Source organism: Uloborus diversus, unplaced genomic scaffold, assembly GCF_026930045.1.
Source record: "Uloborus diversus isolate 005 unplaced genomic scaffold, Udiv.v.3.1 scaffold_317, whole genome shotgun sequence".
In the NCBI taxonomy this organism is placed as follows: domain Eukaryota; kingdom Metazoa; phylum Arthropoda; class Arachnida; order Araneae; family Uloboridae; genus Uloborus; species Uloborus diversus.
In genome coordinates, this window is record NW_026558480.1 from 103,212 (window position 1) to 124,853 (window position 21,642).

General features: G+C 32.6%; 1 protein-coding gene across 1 annotated transcript in view; it reads right to left on the reverse strand.

The window, feature by feature from the left end:
- The window catches only part of LOC129233296 (mortality factor 4-like protein 1), a 69,139-nt gene that overhangs the window by 13,024 nt on the left and 34,473 nt on the right, over window positions 1–21,642 (reverse strand). Inside the window, exons 9-12 of the mRNA XM_054867348.1 lie at window positions 21,495–21,586; window positions 18,315–18,417; window positions 16,425–16,494; window positions 2,816–2,900 (exon numbers count right to left, since the gene is read on the reverse strand). Of these exons, the coding sequence (XP_054723323.1) occupies window positions 2,816–2,900; window positions 16,425–16,494; window positions 18,315–18,417; window positions 21,495–21,586 (350 nt within the window). The remainder of the gene's footprint in view (window positions 1–2,815; window positions 2,901–16,424; window positions 16,495–18,314; window positions 18,418–21,494; window positions 21,587–21,642) is intronic.

The following is a 21,642-nucleotide window of genomic DNA, read 5'->3' on the forward strand; positions in this document are numbered from 1 at the left end:
TACTCAATGCATAGTATGCTTTCATAAATACTTCTTAAAAATACATACTATTTTTAAAAAAATATTTCACATCAACAAATATCTTTTCTGGGGGCATTTTAACTATGCAATCTTGGAGTGACACAAGAGGGTCTTCAAGAGACAACCACAAGATGGTCTTTCAAACAATAAAAAAACCCTTCTCGATAATTTCAAACCGGTGATTTTGGAAAACTCTTTCAATAGTTAAAAAGCTGATATCCTTTAACATGTCTTCATTTGAATTTTTATTCGCTTTGTTTGTATTAAGGAGAGTTTTTGAACAATGCTTTCTTCAACCAGCTAACCTTAATTTTTGGACTGTTCAAACTTTAGTTCAAGCTACAATTGAAACGATTAATAAATTTTGCTTAGATGTATATTTCAACCAAGCACATCAATCTTTTCAAAAAAATTCTTACTCCAAGACAATTTTTAAAAGGCCCAAAGAAAATTCAAACTAATTTAGAAGAGGAGCCCAAAATGCACCTGATGATGTAAAATCAAACATTGATTTAACATTTTGTAAAAAAGAATAGATACAGTTTCTAATGAAATTAACACATGATTTGATGATAGATATTTTCCTGTATTGTTATCTCTATATTCCTGTACTGTTAGCTCTATATTATTTGAGTTGGATACTGGAAGCAAAAAAAAAAAAAAAAAAAAAAAAAAAATGTTTCAATTATGAGTAAAATTTATAGCATAAGGCAAGAAGAATTGTTTAGAGACTAGACTATTCAATGGTGGAAGCTCAAAGGGGGGGGAGGGGGAACCTTACTGAAAAAAGAGCATGACACTGGGCCTTGCTGCATTAGGAACAAAATTTCCAGTTATTCTGTATTTTAAAAATCAAGCATTAAAACTTTATTAAAAGAAGAAAACTGTAGTATCAAGATACTTTGCATGATAACATTGTATTATAAAATGAATTACAAATAGCTTCATTCTAAACTGAGTCCTGGGGAGCAGTGACTCACTACCCCTTCTCCTTCCTTACCACAGGTTTTCAACGCAGCTTCTCTCTCTCTCTCTCAGCCTCAAGAAGAAAGGGAAGACGGTTTTAGTATCATTACTTCATCACATCTCTTCTATCGGATACGATCAGTGAGGAGGAATTCAAGGGAACTTTACAAGTTTCAAACTACAAATGCTTATATTGATAAATTTACTACCACAAGCAATACAATAGATTTTAATTTGCTTTCACTGGCATGTGATAGATACGAAGTATCAGACAGGGTTGGAGTCAGGGGTGTGCACGGGGGGGGGGGGGGGGACACACCTGTTGGCCCAAGCCCAAGCCCGAGCCTTATTTTCAGTATAAGGGGTGAAATACAGGGGTAAACAACATGGAGGGGGGCCGTAAATGTCATTTGTGACGGGCCCCGAAATTTCTGTGCACGTTCCTGGCTGGAGTAGCTATTGCTTCAGCAGTACTTTACTCCACCACTTCAGAAATTATTGAGAAAAACATGCTTCGTCGGAAGTGCAGAATAGCACAAAAATCTGCCCTGGCAAGAGCCAAAGTCCAGCAAAATGTCTCATGTTCTTTGGCTAACTCGTGCTAATCGAATTCTACGATTGTGTGTATCAGTGGAATCTCCTACTGAATATTTAAAAATTCTTGCAATATAAGTTGCCAAAGTTCAGGCTCTAATCTAGTTTGCTATCAAAAGTTACCCTTTATGTGCAAATTAATTCTGCAGTTGTTCAAAATCACTGCAACTAGATATTTATCCACTGAGTTGAAGTGCAAAATAGATCCCATAATCCAAAGAAAGTGTTTTCGCATGTCCTAAAAATCAATTTATTGCAATGCTGACATATTTGGAACAGCAGATCCGTGAATTGGCAGCCCGTTGGATTTTAGAAGCTCATAGTGCTCAGCAAAATAGACTCCCAAAAGACAAATATTTCACCTTCTTGTTGTTTAATTTGATGCAGAATCTTACATTGATCTCAATGACTGGAAAAATGTGTCTGATCCACCAATACTGAAATCAATCTCTGAAGAAGATATTCAACTGTTTGTTTCAGGCGAAAAAGAACTGTTTACTATGTCGGCCATGCCATACACAAAGGCTATTGAAAGGCAGAGGTGGGCCACCAGGGAGGTTCATGGCGCAGACTGCAGCATTTAAGTTTTTAAGAGAGTTGATTTTAGATTTTTGACCTTATTTTTTTATGGGGAGGGGGGGACTCTTGTTCTGGAGGATACTCCCCAGCATTGGGGGGGGGGGGGGGTTGCATCATTACCCTTTAGGGATGTGTACCCCTGTGGAAGGTCAGTTAAAATTACATAAGCTTCAACTAAATTGTATAAAAAGAGAAGCTTTTTTAAGAACCAACTGGAGTCCTGGAAACTTATGCCAAAACTAGATAGTAAGGACTCAAGTTAATTTTAAGATGAATAAATTTAATTTTGAAAATTAATGATTATCATAAACGTGTTCATAAATAAATGATTAATACTTGGACCACCTTAAGTAGTTATATATATATTTGTAATTTTCTTTTCCATTTTTTAATGAAAGAAGATTTTTTCCCTTAAATACCGGTTTTTCAAACTCAATCCGGAGGCAGAAAATGAACTCCTAATCGAATTAAATTTTATATATAACCTTAAACATCATTTGGCACCTTTTTCTTGCCCTGCCCCGATGGAAATCGGAAACTTTTTTTTTTACCATAGGACGATGACCCACCCTAGTGAACACAGTGAAAAATTATGTTACAGCTAAATCTTAAAAGGTAGAGAAAAGGAATGAGAAATTAGGCAGTAGCAACATACTTTAGAAAATCATACAAGTGACTAGAAAGCAAATTAGCACCATCTTCATCTAGTGGAGTGTATGCTAGAGCCCCGCCAATTCTTGCTGCAAGAAAAAAGTTGAATTACAATTAGTGATGTGGATCGGGTAAATACCCAAAAACTGGGTATTTTACAAAAAAAAAAAAAAAAAAAATGCAAAAAGTGAATGGGAATTTTTTTAAAATCTAAATATGACATAACTGGTAAAACTGATACATACATATGTATTACACAGTTTATAATTTTTTTTATTGAAAGACTTGATGAAATTATGAAAGAAACATATCGTGAACCAAAGAATCTTTCTTTTCAAAGTCATAATTGGAGATGATGTTTGCTTTTTTTTGTAACTAGTTAAGCTTTTTACTTTTTGTAGAATGGCTTTTTATACCTGAAATTTGGCTATCAACATTGATTAGGCGTATCCAACACATTTAATGTGAATATCATATTAGATTGCTAAGTTGTTTTACACAATAATTCTTTAAATATGTGATCAAAATACAATTTTTAGACAAAAATTTATTGTTTTGTATATGGTTTGTTATACAAGGTGTATTCCAAAAGTAATGCAATGGTTTTTTCCAGGCCGCTTTTATTGGTCGGAGTATAATCGTGCTACTTGGTTTAGGTGAGGGAGACCCTAAGGTTTTCCGGAAAATCAGTCTCAGGGTTATCCAAGCTGTGGAAGTGGCCGGGCGTAAGTTAAATGTTAACCTCTGAGCATCTATATCGTGTCACGGGAGAAATGGTACGCGATTAAGTTTTGTTGCTTAACTAGCAAAATTTCTTGAGGAGACTAACAAAATGATTCGTGAAGCTTACGGGGCTCTTCTCTGTCGCATTCACAAGTTTTGAGGTGGTTAAAGACCTCTAAAGAGGGACAGGAAAAGTTTCAAGATGAAGAACGCTCTGGGCGGCCGTTAACCAGCAAAACCGACAATAATGCGGCTCGTGTTCCTCAATTATTGGACTTTGACCCTCGACTGACTAACAAGATGGTTGCAAATGAGCTGAACACATCGTCTACTGCTGTGTTCCACATTGCTCAAGATTTAGCGATGAGAAAAGTGTGAGGCAAGTTCGTGCCAAAGCACCTTGCCATAACGTGCTGCGAATCTGCTGATTCCTAGCTGAAAACACCAGGTGAAAACGTTGTCCCAGCCCCCTTATACTCCTGACATCCCCCCCCCGGCAGACTTCTTTTTGTTCCTTTGAATTAAGGCAGGCCTGAGATAAAACCATTTTTCATCCCTAGAAGAAATCCAATCAGCCGTGATGAAGACCTTAGAGCAGGTCCCCAAAAACGTCTTTCAGGGCACTTACCATTCATGCCAGAGACGATGGATGAAATGAAGCAGGCCCAAGAAGCCCAAGGACATTACTTTGAAGAATTTTAACTGTTTGTGCAAATCTGTTCAATAAATTACCTTAAAAAAAGTAATTGCATTACTTTTGGAATAGACCGTATATATACACAGTGCAATGCATACAGAAAAGTATTTTAGTTGAATATAAATTTTTGAAATAAATACCCAGGTAAATACCCATTTTGGGTATTTACCCTGGGTATTTACCACTAAAAATAAATACCCGGGTATTTTACATCACTAATTACAATCAAAGTAACAAAAACCATATAAAGTTATTGTTAGAAACTGTGTATGTTGCCCACTTCCTCCACTAGACGGCACTGTCGCCAAATAGCAAACCAGGAACTTTAATTCCTTGTTAGAACTCAATTCACTTCTCTCTTACTGCTTATACTGTAAACATGTAGTGCTGTAATATATATATTAAATTTGTGTTTCTTAGGTCAGAATGAGTTATGGTTTTAATGTGTTCGTGAATATTCATCTATGGATATCAGCCTCATTTAGCGGAAGATTCCTCCAACATATCAATTTGGACTATAGATATACAAAACAGATGAAGAACATATATGATAAGGTAAGCTGCATGCTTCCTTAACTGCATTGATTTAGATGGCTCTCGAAGAACGAGTTGATAGACATTTTATGTTTATTTAATTCTAATAGATTATGAGACTGAAGGGTCTATAAATAAATGCAGCATTAACTATTTAGATAAAAATAAGTTATATTCATATATAGTTTAGCATCTAGTTAAATTATCTATAAAATGTCTGTGCTAAAAGATAACAACCCTTAAATCACTAAGCTAAATAATTCCAATTACTCCATATGGAAGCTTAGAATGGAAATGATATTGATTAAAGAAGATTTGATTGATTTAGTAGAAGATGAACCACCGGAATCCCCAGATAACAAGTACTTAAAAAGAGACCGCCAGGCGCGAGCACTAATAAATCTTTTTATTGAAGATTCTCAAGTAATTCACATTAAATATGAAACCACCGCAAGAAATACTTGGCAAAAATTAAAATCTATTCATGAAAGAGTCAATTTATCAAATAAGCTATTCTTTTTGCGAAAGTTATATGCGACAAAGATGTGCGAGGGAGGAGACATGAACAAACATGTTGCCGAAATTCTCGAATTAATTGATAAACTTAAAGCAGTAGGAAAAGACATAAAAGATGATGAAATAGCCGCTTTACTATTGGTATCTGTCCCAAAATCGTACGATAATTTAATAACCGCTTTAGAAGCAAGACCGGAAACAGAGCTAACTTCGGAGCTGATAAAAAACAAATTAATCGACGAATATAATAGAAGAAAGGAACAAGATGTGTCAAATAATAGTTTTACGCAAGCATTCAAATCTAACATGTCATTGATAAATAAGAAGCCGAATAATGTCGGAAAATTCTGCACTTATTGCAAGAAAAATAATCATACAAGAGATACATGTTACCATCTTAAAAATAAAAATAACCTCAATGGCAAAAATAAATTTTTACAAGAGGAATCGAAAGTAAAACGCAATAACGAAAGATCTTCAGTTTGCATGAAAGTAAAAAATAAAGATCAATTGCATTCAACTGAGATGAGTAATCCGCAAAATCCCGTCTCAATGCCCATGCGTTATGAAAAAGAAACCAATAAATTAGACGGACAAGGAAGTAGTAGCTACATCGCACGCTCGGAAAAAATTCCAGCAATTAATACCGAGATTTGTCTATCTTCAATGCTAAACACTGCTAAATACCCATTTTACATTGATTTGGGATGCACGTCGCATCTAATTAAAGAAAAGGAACTGTTTTCATCACTCGTGATTAATGATGATCCTGTTAAAGTTATAATCACTGATGGGAGAATCCTATACTCGCAAGGAATAGGCGAAGTTAAAATTACAAGGAAAACAGAAAGCGGAGTATTTGACATAACCTTGAAGAATGTATATTTCATCCCTGAACTTGAAAGTAATTTATTATCAGTTAAATGTATGACTGATAAAGGATTTCTAGTGGATTTCGAAAGAAAAAAATGTTATGTTAGAAAAAATGGCATTATTTACTTAGAAACAATTTCTTTAAATAATAGTGTGTACGAAGTGATTTTTAACCAAGATATTAAAGTAAACTACGTATCAAACTATCAGAATAATAATTGCATAACTCTGTGGCATAAAAGGTTAGGACATAGAAACACCCAAGCAATAAAACAGTTGGTGAAAGAAAATTTGGCCGATGGAATTCAAATTGATAGTTGTGAACAGATCAAGGACTGCCGTACTTGCATAGAAAATAAACTTAGTGAGTTCCCATATCCTAAAGAATATAAACAAAGAGAAAAAGAGTTAATGGCCCTCGTCCACTCTGATTTATGTGGACCACTTCAAGATGCAAGCGTTGGTGGAAAACTTTATTTCCTCACTTTTATTGACGATTTCTCCCGCTTTACAATGATTTACCTTCTTACAAGAAAGAGTGAAGTCTTATCTAAACTGAAGGAATACATTGCAGTTAGAAAGAATAAATTTGGGAGAACAATGGAGATTTTAAGAACTGACAACGGAGTACACAGGAAAAGAATGTGAAGAATTTCTTAAAGAAGAGGGAATAGAACACCAATTAACGGTACCGTACTGTCATCAGTCAAATGGGGTAAGTGAAAAGAAGAACAGATCTTTGACAGAAATGACAAGATGTCTTCTTTCAGAAGCCAAATTACCAAATCGTTTTTGGGGTGAAGCAGTCTTAACAGCCAACTACCTACAAAACAGGTTGCCAACCAAAGCTAACAAAAAGACACCGTACGAGCTATGGACCGGAAGAAAACCCGATCTATCAAACGTAAGAACATTTGGATCAAAAGCCTATGCTTATGTCAACAAATCTAAAAGAAGAAAATTAGATAAAACATCTGTAGAAGGAATTTTCATTGGATATGACAATCGAAGCAAAGGATACAGAATATTAACTTCTGACCAGAAGGTAATAATATCAAGAACTGTCAGATTTGTTGAAGATAATCGAGATGAGGTAGAAACACCAGTTATTTCTGCAAGGAAAGAAGAAGAGAGTACAGAAAATGATCTGGAGGAAGAAAATACAGAAACTGATGTGGAAAATGAAACTATTGAAGAAGACTCTTCAATGACGTCTCTACGAAGATCCGAAAGAAGCACAAAAGGCATACCACCAGAAAAATTATGCTATTACTCCAATACTGATATCAATTATACACCAAAGAGTTGGAAAGAAGTTCAAGACTTGCCAGAAAAGCAAAGAGAAAAATGGATCCAAGCCACAAAAGAAGAAATGAAATCTTTGTATGAAAACAACACATGGGCGTTGGTCAATTTGCCAGTTGGGAAGAGAGCAATTGGATGTAAATGGACTTTCAAAACAAAATTAAACAAGGGCGAAATAGAATGATGGAAATCTAGGTTAGTTGCATTAGGATATAGCCAAAAATTTGGTGAAGATTTTGAACTGACATTTGCGCCAGTTGTAAAATATACAACAATTAGAGCATTTTTCTCATTAGCAGCATACAAAGGTCTGAGGATAAAGCATATTGATATCAAAACAGCATTTTTATATGGAGACTTAAAAGAAGATATTTACATGAAACAACCAGAAGGATATGTAGATCCGAAACAAAAGGATAAAGTGTGTAAACTAAAGAAAGCCATATATGGATTAAAGCAAGCAGCAAAAGCATGGAACGAAAAGATTGGAGAAGTATTACTGAAATACTCTTTTGAACAAAGTAAATGCGATCCCTGCTTATTTATTCACAAAAACAAACAGTTGTACATAATACTTTATGTAGATGATATCCTGATTGCCGGAAAGAAAGAAAAAGAAGAAAACATGAATTGGACAATTAACATGCTGAGAAAACATTTCGAAGTAAAAGACCTAGGAGAAGCAAATTACTATCTAGGAATAAATGTTGAAAAGAAAGAAGATGGAAGCTTTTGTCTAAGCCAAATGAACAAAATAGAAGAAATAATTGATAAATTTAACTTAAGGGATTCAAAACCAACTTATACACCGATGGAAACTGGATACTTAAAAGTTAGAAGGAGAAGATGACTTACTACCAGATAATACAGAATATAGACAAGCAATCGGAGCCCTACTATACATATCAAGTGTAACAAGACCCGATATATCACTAGCAGTAAACTTGCTAAGTAGAAGAAATGAAAAACCAAGACAACGAGATTGGAATGCAGTACAACGAGTCATCCGATACCTGAAAACAACAAAATATATAAAGCTGACAATTAGCAAAGATGAACCAATTCTGACTGCATATGCAGATGCAGATTGGGGAAATGATTTGACAACAAGAAAGTCGACAGAGGGAAAAGTCTTCAAAATCGGAAAAAATTTCATAGCATGGAATTCCAAAAGGCAAAATTGCGTTGCTATGTCATCAACAGAAGCAGAATATATATCAGCAGCAAACACAGCTCAAGAGTTACAATGGTTGATCAAACTCGCTGATGATCTGGGACTTTCTCAGAAACTGCCCATCACATTATTTGAAGACAACATTTCCTGTATAAAATTATCACAGACAGATAGAAACAACTGTAGGACAAAAGCAATAGACGTGAAATATCATCTGTTGAGAGACCTTCAAGAAAAAGGAGTGTTAAAGGTCATATATCTACCAAGCCAAGAAATGGTTGCAGATGCCTTTACAAAGCCTCTAGTAAAACCTCTATTTGAGAAATTTCGCTCAGAACTTGGACTAATGTAGTGTTCAACACACAAGGGGGAATGTTAGAAACTGTGTATGTTGCCCACTTCCTCCACTAGACGGCGCTGTCGCCAAATAGCAAACCAGGAACTTTAATTGCTTGTTAGAACTTAATTCACTTCTCTCTTACTGCTTATACTGTAAACATGTAGTGCTGTAATATATATATTAAATTCGTGTTTCTTAGTTCAGAAGGAGTTATGGTTTTAATGTGTTCGTGAATATTCATCTATGGATATCAGCCTCATTTAGCGGAAGATTCCTCCAACATATCAATTTGGACTATAGGTATACAAAACAGATGAAGAACATATATGATAAGGTAAGCTGCATGCTTCCTTCACTGCATTGATTTAGATGGCTCTCTAAGAACGAGTTGATAGACATTTTATGTTTATTTAATTCTAATAGTTATTTCAAAAGATTAATTTTAAAATATTTTAAACAAATCTTGATTTTTTTTTTCCCAATCTGCTCTCGAAAGATGTAATTAGGGATTTTTTCAAGGTATGGAAATACTCCTGGACATTTTTTAGAAAATTGAAATTTATTTTTGAGATGTGAAATAGCATGCGATTAGAAAGTATGCAATTAATTTTTGTGCTTGACTTGTTCATTATTTATGTCATTTTTTAAATACCTGTTTTGCTTAAAATTAAATACAATCAAACCTCACTTGAAATGGCTGGGATTGTTGAGCCCACTGTCAATTTTTGTTAGTTTTTTGCAGGCAAGTCCTTTAATTTATAATGAAATTTCATTTTACATTTGAATACATTCTACAGGGCCAGACAGATGTAACTAGGGATTTTTTAAAGTATGAAAATACTCCTTGATATTTTTTAGAGGAGTGATTTTGAGATGTGAAATACACAGCTCGACAAAAATATAGCGCCAGAAAAGAAACAGATAAAATATTTTAGTAAAACAGTGTAGGTAGTTGTGTAACGAAAACATCTGAAAACAAGGATCATATTTAATATAAGTTATGGGAAGATACACTGAACTGACTGAATAATTAAGTATTAATACTTTAACAACATGTCACTGCATTGAACAAAAAGAAGATGTTGGACAGAATTATAAGACCACATTAGCCTAATGACAAAAATTAAGTTGATAGTAAGTGAAATTGCTTTTCTGCTATGACCTTAATCAATCTGTTGCTTTCTATTTATAGTACATGTATCTAAAATATGTAGACAGTAATATAGCTTTTCTTGAGAAAGTTAGGGGCGGGGCAGTCATGGGCAGAAAATCGACAGAAATCGAAGGCAGAAACGTAAAATCTTACCTACATCCGGGTGTTTCTATTTTCTGGAAGCTTAAATGCGGCGTTATCAAGAGCTGAAAAATATTGAATTGTTTCTGACAGATTTTTACGTTATCCAACAACCAATAGAAGCTCGCCCTCAGATGTAAATATATTTAGCAATGGCATCCGCCATTTTTATGTTGCCAGAACAAAGGTGCATTTGGTAAATGTTTATAGAGAAGAGAGACAATACCGATCAACTAATGACAAAAAAGAATTGAAAGTAGTTGAATAAAAGAGCAATTGTGAGATGCTCAAAACAAGCTTTACTTCAGGCTTCTAAAGAACCTTAGTCTACCTATACGAAATTTCATGAAAAGTTTGAAAGGGTTACAGAAATATGATTTCTTGGCGAGATTCGAAAAAAATGACAGTTAATTTAATAAGCGGATAGCTGTGTATTTAAATGGAACATTTTATTTATAACATGTTTTGGCTGAGTTATTGATCGCTTGGCAAGATTGGAAACTGATGTTTAACTTAGTTTCCAACTTTTTTACATTTTTAATGTAGCTTTTAATTATTATTATTATGACGTGTTTTGGTTGAGTTATGCATCGCTTGGCGAGATTGGAAATATGTAAAATTGTTTGATGTATATAGTTTTAATGGAATGTTTTACATTTTAATAAAACTTTTAATGCCACATTTCTGACTGGATTATCATAACATGATTGCTTGGCAAAGTAAGAAATAAATAATAGAATGGGTGGATTACTTAACATATTTTTAATTATAACTAAACTCTTATTGGATTTTATGATTTTTTTTTCAAATTAGAACACACCATGAAATATTTAGAATGGTCGAAGCATTATGATTTTTTAAAACCTGCCACTACTACGTTATAAAACCTTTGTCATAAATTCATTGCAAGACATAAAAAGCATATTTGAGAACGTTACGACAACGTTGTCTTGGCGTGTATCCAAAAATATTAGAGCCAGAGTCGTTACAAAATGTCGTTAAACTGTCCAAATTCTGTCAAAAAAATAAGTTCAATCATAAAAAAAAGTAATTTTCGGCAGAATGTTCAGCATTCGTTTTTTTTTTTTTTTTGAGAAAAACGCCTAGGCAATTTTGTTCTGCACTCTCGATCCAAACAAAACTTTTTTTTTCAACAGAAAAGGATTTTTTTTTTTGAGCAATCAAGAATTTACCAAAATCGATGTTGCTTTGATTTTTTATATTTTTTTAGATCACCATGGCGATGGTCGTTTTTAATATTTATTTAGAGAGGGAAATTTTGGCTGTTATAGTTACAAATTGTCTGTGGTTTGATTTTATGCATATTTCTTTCAGAGATTGATTCGAGCCGACTTTACATTTAAATAATTTTAAAATTACGTTTTTTTCAGGCAAAAACACCTATATAGTGAAACTTAAACAACAAAACATCAAAACTAAATTTCCAGATTACAAGTTCCTATCCAAACTGCGGACCTGGGTTCGATTCCCGTGTTGGGCACGGTCAACTTTGCCTGTCATTCCTTCAGTGTGTCTACCAAGATGATTACCAAGTATGTTTAGGAAGTAAACGGTGGGGGTTCCGCCTTTGGCTGACCACCTGACCGGAACATCTGCCTTTGAACCTCAGAGCACTTGGTTTCATTAACTGAGATGAGCACAGTAGTCCTTGTTTTCACATGGGTCGTTGCGCCGCTGAGTTTAGTTTGTTAAATTCTCATCATTTAAGATTGATTAGAAGAATAATACATACTATTATACGCTGTAAATAATCTTTATGATAAGTGTACTAGTAGATATGGGCCATAAAATCTTTGTTTTTATTACCGCACCCTAATCAAAAGTTATAATATGACGGGTGCAAATTGCTTGGTCATTTTCATTGTATTTCAAATCCAACGAGTAGGGTCCTTCGCAACTCGTGATTGCAAAAAACATAATTTGAGTTCAAAAAGTCAAAATTCAAATGACTTTATATATTTTTTTATGAATTTATTTTTTTTACCTAAACAATACATAATACAGGGTTTTATTTAATACCAAGCCAAATCTCATGTAAGTTACTGAATGGGAAAGTTATCGTCAATTTTTTGCAAGCTTCTGCCAAAAATCCGTTAAAATTAAAATCAAACACCGCCAAATAATAATAAATTTCATTGAAAGTTACACCATAACCTAAAATAACCCCATTAAATTAAACAATGATGAGAGCTCTGTTATTTATTTGAAATCTCGTCAAGTGACCAGTCCCACTTTATCGTATAATGCAATCGCATTATTTCTAGTATATTATGTGATATTATGCCAACGCAAACAAAGAAGTGTCTGACGCCTGATAGCTTTTTATGCAATAAATTCAATTAATGATAGTCATTAAAACTATATCCAAAGCTGCAGGCATCGCTTCAATGGATAAAATATTTGAGTGTGTAAATGTTTTCTTTTTTAACATAAAGTTTATGTAGATTATAATTCCTTTCTGTTGTAATATTTAGTTTCATTTTTAGTCGTGCTGAGTTTATTTTTAAATGTGCGATAAATAGTAAATTAGTGTTGGATCATCATGCAAAATTGTAAAATTTGAGTGTCATGTGAGTGCAAAACCTCATCATACAAAGGTTCTTGTAAACTATCCGACCGTATTAGATGGAAACCCCGTTGAAAAAAAAAGCCTCGTTTGTTACAAATGAACTACATATAGCAGGGGTTTCCAATTTTTCCCAACTCACTGCTCCTTTTGACGAATTAATTTTTTCATGGCACCCTAATCTACTTCAACTATACAGGCATATTGAAAAAATTCGGACAGCTCGCGGCACCTCTCACCTCTCCTTGGGGCAACCCTTGGTGCCGCGGCATCCACTTTGGGAACCCCTGAGCTATAACAGAAACACTGAAGTGTTCGGATGACAAAGGTGTGTGTCACTTTTTTTTGGACTGTTGAAAAAACCGATGAACTCCAAACCGATGGAAACATATCCAGAGTTCATGTATCAGACTCGGAGACTGCGACGTCTTTGTTAACCTCCGATTTTCTATTTTGGAATCAATCATTCGGTGAGTAATTTCTCAAGTCCGAAATATATTTACAGAAAATATTTAATTTTTAACTAGATTTTTGCCGCATTTTTTACAATTACAGTAGCCCTTCGTTATACCGCACCTCGTTATATCGCAGCTCATTAAATCGCTCATTCGGATATATCTCTTTTCTTCTGTCTCCCGAAATATTAAAGCCTAAAATAAGAAAAAAAAAACTTAGCTTTAAGTTTGAAACCATTTCTGAAAACATATAGTATTGCACGCACAGAGAATGTCTCTTTCTTCTATATTTTGTCAATGAACAAAAGGAAGCTACTTTGCTGGAAAAGCAGCAGCAATTCCTGTCATCCAAATGTACATACCCGCACAGTATATTTCAGTTAAAGATGGTCTGTAAACTACTTGACATTTTCTTTTGTATTGATACATTGCCTTTACAATGAGTGAGAGACGTCAAGCAAGTGTCATACTAGACCATGTAGAAGAGAATATGAGCCCTTCTTTTAGTACAGAAAAGATTTGGGCTTCGTTGCACAAACCGGGATTTGCATCAAAGAAAGGAAGAATGATCTGAATGGGCAAAAAAGTTTTCTGTAAACAATGTGGTTACTTTTACTTTTCAGATCCTTTCTACAGCAAGTCAAACGGATTAGAAAGTCTATTGGGAACAAGAGGGTATTGGAATGCTCATTCTTATCTCGCCGTAGCTCAGAAAGTTAGTCTCCATTCGCCATTTGATGATTTTAACTTTCTGACAGTGAAAATTTACTTAAATTCCAATCTTGTTTAAATTTCAATAGGTGTGATAGTACCCACATCGAAACCATTAGAAAGTCATGTCAAAAAGAATGAATGCTAATGTACTTGTGTATTGGACAATGGACATAACTATCTTTAATACCCTCCATTATATTGCGCTTTCTAATATATCGCTCTTTTTCTTTGTCCCCCGAAAAGCGCGATATAACGAGGGGTTACTGTATTTTAAGTGATGTTTTGCTAATATTTTAAGTGATGCTACTTTTCTGCATACAAGATGGATGTGTCAAGTATCATGCAAATTTATAATCTAAGATGGATATGCGTTGAGTATTATGCAAATATTTAATCGACCAGGGGTTTTGTGATTCGAAGTTTCCGAAAATTTTCAGCTTACATTCTAAAACTGAAAAATTATTTTAAAAGAAAACTTTTCAAATGATTTTTATCAATGATTTCGATGATTTTTGTAAACATATTTGAAGAGCTTTTTGACTTCAATGATTTTTGTTTGTATATTTGAAGAGTTTTTAGGGGGGGGGGTGTTTGTAGAAGAAAAATTTTGTACGTAAGACTACGTTCTTGAATATGACCCCCCCCCCTCCAATCCTGTATCTGCCCCTGATTCCAGTCAAGATAAAGTTACCTCTGAAGATTAAAAAGTATGATAACAAAAGCAATTTTCAAAAATTGGTACTCAAATTGTAATATTTTGTTGTAAGTCAAAAAATATTTTTGCTATTATAATAAGATAAAATTTGCATTATTAAAATTTTAAATATTAATTAAGATTAACTAATATTCTGTGCAATACTTATTTGTTCAGACTTAGTAATTTATAGGCTTTAATATTAGGCTTATTTAACTTTAAAATTTATTGTACACTTATTCAAGTGCAAGCAAGGTAAAGAGAAACAGCTTGTTTCTCTTTGCCTTGACTTTTGAACACTTTCATTCGAAAGTCACTTTTCACGAACGAAGTTTCTCTTTCGTTCGAAAGTCACGTTCGAACACTTTTCATTTTTCAAAAACTTTCGTTTACTTATTCAATACTTTATCAAATTACTGTGGGTTTATTAATTACTTATGTCATCTATATTCTTTCATTTATTAATTGTGTTATTTATTTATTCATTCACAACTTTATTCACTCATTTTTTTCTCTTATAATAGATAATTCATTTATTCTTTCCTTTTCTTTTTATTTATTCATTCATTGTTTTTTTACTCATTCATTTGATCAAAAATATCTTTAATTATCACATAAAAAATGTTTCATTCAAAAAATTTTAATTTTCATGGAAAAAAGTGAAATTTTTTCACCTTTTATTGGAGGTACAAAGTTACGGCCAAAAATAAAAATTATGTTTCAGAGCAAGTTTTATTATAAAATATATTGTTCCTTCTTTATGAACCATAAATTTTAGAACAAAATTCTAATTTGTTCATAATGAAAAAAGCAAGTGATCTTACCATTTCACTTTGCCCCACATTCCCCTACTTCAGCAATACTGAAATTATCAGTCGTGTAAATATACTTCAACGAGCATTCTTTGTAATGACAGTATTTATTCAAAGTTAATGATACCTACTATCAATATTGTAGTTCAGACAATTCCAGTACCAACCACCTTACACGTGTCCTCTAAGCGAAGCATAGATATATTTCAAGGTAAAGCTAGTGTATTGACCATATTTTAGCTGTCATTACATTTAAAATTAAGTCTAAATGAATTATAAGCTGATTTTGAAGGTTTCTTAGAATATGAGCAGGGTTTATGAAGTTTGATAAAGTTTCTTCTAAAGTTCAGTTTTTTTTAAAAATATCATTTTTAAAAAAAACTGATATTTTCTCAATTTAAAAAATTTCAAAATATGATTTCATGTTTCACTCTCAATACACTGCCACTGTGGCATTCATACTGCAGGCTGACCATTCCTGTTCTAGAGAAAGGGATTATAAATATCTATGTGCAGAGCTTCCGAAAAATGTTCAGTCAGTCTCTAGAGAAAAAAGGAAAGCCTAAAAAATAGAATAAACAGATAGAATCTTTGTCTCAAAATGGATATTTCAGCTGTCTATATGGTCATAGCTACATATATGCACATGCAGATGGACCAAATAAATTGAACATTCATTCGGAGGTGAGTAAAATCAAAATTTAGGCCAAAATTCAAGTGAGATTTTTTGTATTGCGAATACATTACTTCCTATATTTTGTAAAAGGAAGTAAAAAGCTAAATAGCAATAAAATAATCTTGTAATTTATCCATTTATACTTTACAGAAAAACCAAGATAAATATCAAGAATATACTGAACTCTCTACATTTTGTGATAACAAAATTGAAACTTACTGAATAACCGCAACAAATGAATAGCTCCATAATAATGAGAAGGATATTTATCAGGATGTTGGGAAGACAACTGAAAATATAAATCATCATGGTAATAGCAAATAATCAAGGAAAAATATACAAAAAATGTAAAGTAAGAGGAGATGAATTTGGTAAAATGAATGCCAAAGCAAATACTTAGCTATTGATGTTATATTTCAAACTACTACATGAAATCAGTAGGAGATTCAATCTGGATCTGTGAGAGGTATGAATATCTATAATCTTTTAAATCTAATTTTGGTATATTCAATATTGACACAGGGTGCTCCAGGAGGGCAACTGATCCAGATTTGTTTTCCAGCAGCTTGGAAACAGTTTTTTTTTTTTTGAGCAGAAATTCATGGTTTTTGACCAAAGAACCAACATTCTGAAGTGGTAATGATTTACAGCATGAGGGGCATCAATAAAATTTTATTAATCAAAAGTTCATTTATTAATTGAAAAAACTTCTATGTGTAAAAAAAAATGTTATACGTCTAAAAAATAGGAAAAATAATGTATTTGTTTTGAATTTGAAGCCACCAGAGAAAGTTAATTTGAGCGACTGTTTGAGAAATTGGACGCAGATGGATTGAACTACTTGGTCACAAAAACAAAAACTGGAGCTTTTACTGAAAACAATTTAGTCAGCTTCATTTAAAACGGTGTCAACTAGATTTACAGAGAAACAAATACCAATGCAATTGTACTATAAAGAAGTAAAAACATCGAAGAAAATATTCCAACTGTATAAATATTTTAATTGAAAACAAATAAGAAATGTAACAATTACTTATTTGTTTAATTAAGAAGCTTATTGCAAAATTAAATATGCTGATAAGTATAGCTGCTGCAATTGAATAGCGAGTTATTACAAGAACTACAATTGAAATACTGTAAAAAAACCATAAGTGACATTATTAGAATAAAAAAATGCTTGTAATACATTTAAAACGTATAGTAAAAAGCAAATAAAATTTTAATAGTCATTACTTTTTTCAATAAGTTCTCATTGCAATGCATGCAGATATGACTTTCTTCTTAGCACCCACAAGTTTTTGAATGTAGTTTGTCTTGTATTATTCCCAGGTAAACTTGCTTCATGCATTTGAAATTTTTCTAAGTTTAACTGAACGGGTGTATTTTTTTTTTCTTCAATTCCTGTTTGACGCCAATCTAAACAGTGATGTTGTCCTTATAGAAATTTTTATCCACTTACGTGTATATATCTTAAATCTTTCTTGGGGTTTGCAATTTAAACAATATTATTCTAGAACCATCGAGTCAGAAGGAATGTCATTCTAAGGTTTTTTGCCTATGTTCCACTTCATTAAACATTAATAACAATTTTAAAAACAGTGAAGTCCTTTTGAAAAGAAAAAAAAGTTGTTTCCCCTTGATTTTTACATTAAAAATGTTTGCCACTTTGAATTTTTGAAATTTGTTTCCCAAAATGTGACAAATTAGCAGCTATCTTTTCATTGAGATACATACTTATTTCAAGTTAAACTAATTTTATTATATAGCTAATATATCCATTGAAAATGTGCGTATTGCATGAACAACTCATACTCATTGGATTAAAACAACAATTAAAAACCTCCTTATGTTCATTATTTTTCCTGTCTTTCAAATATTGAAGGCAAATAGGTTCATCTTGTATCTATCTTTATTTCTTTAACTATTTCTCTGTTTGCATATATGTCCATCTACTTAACTTATCTCTGTAAAAATTACAGCAAAAAATAAAATATTCATGAATTTAGCTTAAAATATTTTACACATACAAAATAAATAAATAAATAAATAAAAGTAAAATAAATAAATCAATAAAATAATAATAATAATAAATAATAATAATAAACTTACTTCTTGAAACTGCTGTTTTTCAATACCGTAAAGTAATTGCTTGTTTATCATAGCATTGAAATAATCTCTTATGCCATTAGTAGCTTCAGTGATAGCAGTTTCCCTTCATTAAAAACAAATATATTTTTTATTACATACAAAATATAAATACAAGGTATATCAAACGTTTCCAGTGTTTAAAACATAGCCTGGCAACTAATGGATTTCGCTACAGGCTAATAGGGCTAGAAAGCAAACTAAAGATTTTTTCCTTATTTTTTGGATTTTTATTTTCACAGCTTAAGGCATAAATTTAGTAATAAACATTAACACTTAGCTCCTGGATAGAAAACAACAAATTAAAGCTGGGTCGTTGATGCCTTTTTAAGAGCCGTAGATAATTATAAATTTAAGTCCCTGATTTTTGCTTTGGTAAGTAATTCTGTGACTTGCCTTTTTAAGTAGTTTAGCATTTTGAGATAGACCTTCAAATAGAACTTTCTCATGAATTATAATGGAGTACTTGGCATTTGGGTTTAAACATTGAAGAAATAAATAATAATAATGATGTAATAATAATAATGGTTTGAAGTAGGGCTTGAATTTTAGGAAGGAACTCCTGCCTTAGATACCAATTTTAAGGGGGATTTTTTTCAATTTGAGGAGGAATTTTTATACAACGTTTGTAATTATTTTAACATTATTACAGATAAGTTTACGCAATGATAATAGTAACAGTGCTCCTAACAGATTTTTAGTTTATTCCTACGGAGAAAAGAGAATTGATTTCTAAAAAAAAGGAATTTTTTACTGATTATTTGGTTGAATAATTATTGTTTATTTACAATTACTTTTGCCTAGAACAAGAAATTTGTGTATGTTTTTCTTACATTTACCAATAGTTTCAAACTCTAGCTGTTATGCCGGCATTTGATCCAAAATTTAAATTATGCTGATATGAATATGGGAGGGGGGGACATCACTTTTTTTGAAGAAAAAAATGCAAATACATATGAGGTTACAGGGAAATTTCAAAATGAAACAGAAACTTAAATTTTCAAAAAAAAAAAAAAAAGAAGAAACAAACCCCAGAAGTCTTTTTTTTCTCCTTCAAAAAAAAAAAAAGAAAAAGACTTCTGGGAACTTGAAACTCAATATTAACTCATCATAATAAACTCATTGTTATCTCAATACTAAGATACATTTTTAAATTTCCTCATAAAAATTATTTTGAAAATAAATAAATAAAAAATTTTCAAGCAAAAATCGTGATTTTTAACACATTTAAAAAACAATTAATACTTAATTTTATTCAGAAAATAAAAAATAAATTTAAAAAAATTATTTTTGCTTAATTTGGCTATTTTTTATAGTTTGCATATTTGCTTTGCAATTAACATCCAATTCTATCATTAGAAGATGCTTTTTGGCACATGGCGATTTGTTCCCTTAAGTCTTGGCAGCAGAAGATATAATATCCTTTCACTTATCTGCCAGGTCCAGTTACAACCAGTGCTACTCACAATATGGTAACAGGCCATAATAACAGGCCAAAAGAAAAATTTGAAAGCAATTCATATCACATTTGCATTATTTTCACAACAAAAATCCAAATATTTGGGGGACTGCATCCTTTCATGTCCCTCCCCCTTCCAACTACACACTGCAATAGCAATTGTCACTAAGATATAATTCAAACTATGCAACGAAAAGTAAGTAAGCAATAACAACATTGAAATACTAATACAGTGTAATTTTATAGTTTAAATAACAGAAAAAAAAGGGAGTAAGGAATGAAGAATTTAAAAACCTTTACATTGGAGGCATTTTTATTAAAAGCTAAACTATGACAAGCACCACAATGAAAAGTAATACTTGAATGTTTAAAAATATTCATAAATTGCATTTAAAATGACACAAAGCATTAGTACAGTGAAACCTCTCAGGAGCGACCACTCTCCGTTCCTGAAAAAAGTGGTCGCTAATGGAGGTTGGTCGCTCTTAGAGATCATTAGGTCATTTTTTAACATGCAAAGGTGATATAGCACCTATGGAAATTATTCATATTCTTGCTGCAGGGTAATCAAAAGCAATAGAATAAAAACGTTTAAACAAAGAAACTTTTTTTTTTTTGAAATTTTTAATGTAAAATATAATATTTACATGATTTTTACATTTAAACGCTATTTAGTAGCATTAAAATATATAAAGAGATTTGCCTGCTTCAGGCTTTTAGTTTCGTCTGAAACAACTTTAGATTCTAACTTAGCTTTTAGCTGTAAAAATAAATTATTAATGTCCTCATCATTAGTGCAATCTGAGTGCAACATAAGATTATCTATCTCTGTTAGAGTTTGTTGAGCTGACAGCCTTGGTCGTACAGCAACCGTCAACCCCGCGTTTTCATCACCTTCATTAAATGTATAACATCAACACGTTTCTCGAGCGTGAGATCAACTCGCTTTTTCGACATTTTTACTGCGATGTTGATCAAATGCAGATCCAATGCAACACTGAAACCAATACTTTAGCTATTCGAATGAGCTGTAGATTTTGTTCACTCTAATCACCCCGCTCCCGTAGTAAACAAGAAATTCCAAGAAGCAATCCTTTAGAGAACTTCTATTCTTATCACCCTTCCTCAATATGATAGGGGACGCACGCCTGACTTGACTGGTGATATACCTGTGCAACCTTTTAACTTCCCAAGGGTCCGAAAAACTACGCCCTCCTTTTTGTGACATTTTTGAGGTTTAGAACAAGAGAAGACAAGAAAGGAACGTGTTTGAAACCACAGGGAGAATAGATTTTAATCCTTTATTCTGGTTTCTTTCCACTTCTGTTAACAAGAGAAGATTGATATGTGTGTAAACTAAATGTTCTATTGCTTTTCATTTGTTGTCTCTCTTTTTTGGTTCCTAACGAAAAATTCCTAGCATTTGTTACAGCTGAAGTTTTCGATATGCCGGTCGTTGTGAGAGGGTTCGATGGTCTTTCCCAGAGGTATTTTAACATTAGGTATATACGGGGGAAAATCGGTGCCATGGAAAATTGGTCGTAAATAGAGGTGGTCGCTGTATAGAGGTGGTCGTTCATAGAGGTTTCACTGTATCATAAATTTTAATTTAGTTACCTCTGAAACTCTACTACATACAAAATAAATCCTATTATCATTCCTGAAATATGCAAAATTTAACTTACTTGTTCAACGTCATGCCTTTCACACACATTTTTTGCTTTATGTAATCAGATATAATACTCTCAACAGATACTCGTGCTGGAAGCTGAACTAGCTACAAAGAATATGATTTGATTAAAATCCTTTTTCGTCCAAAGTATTTTATGCTGA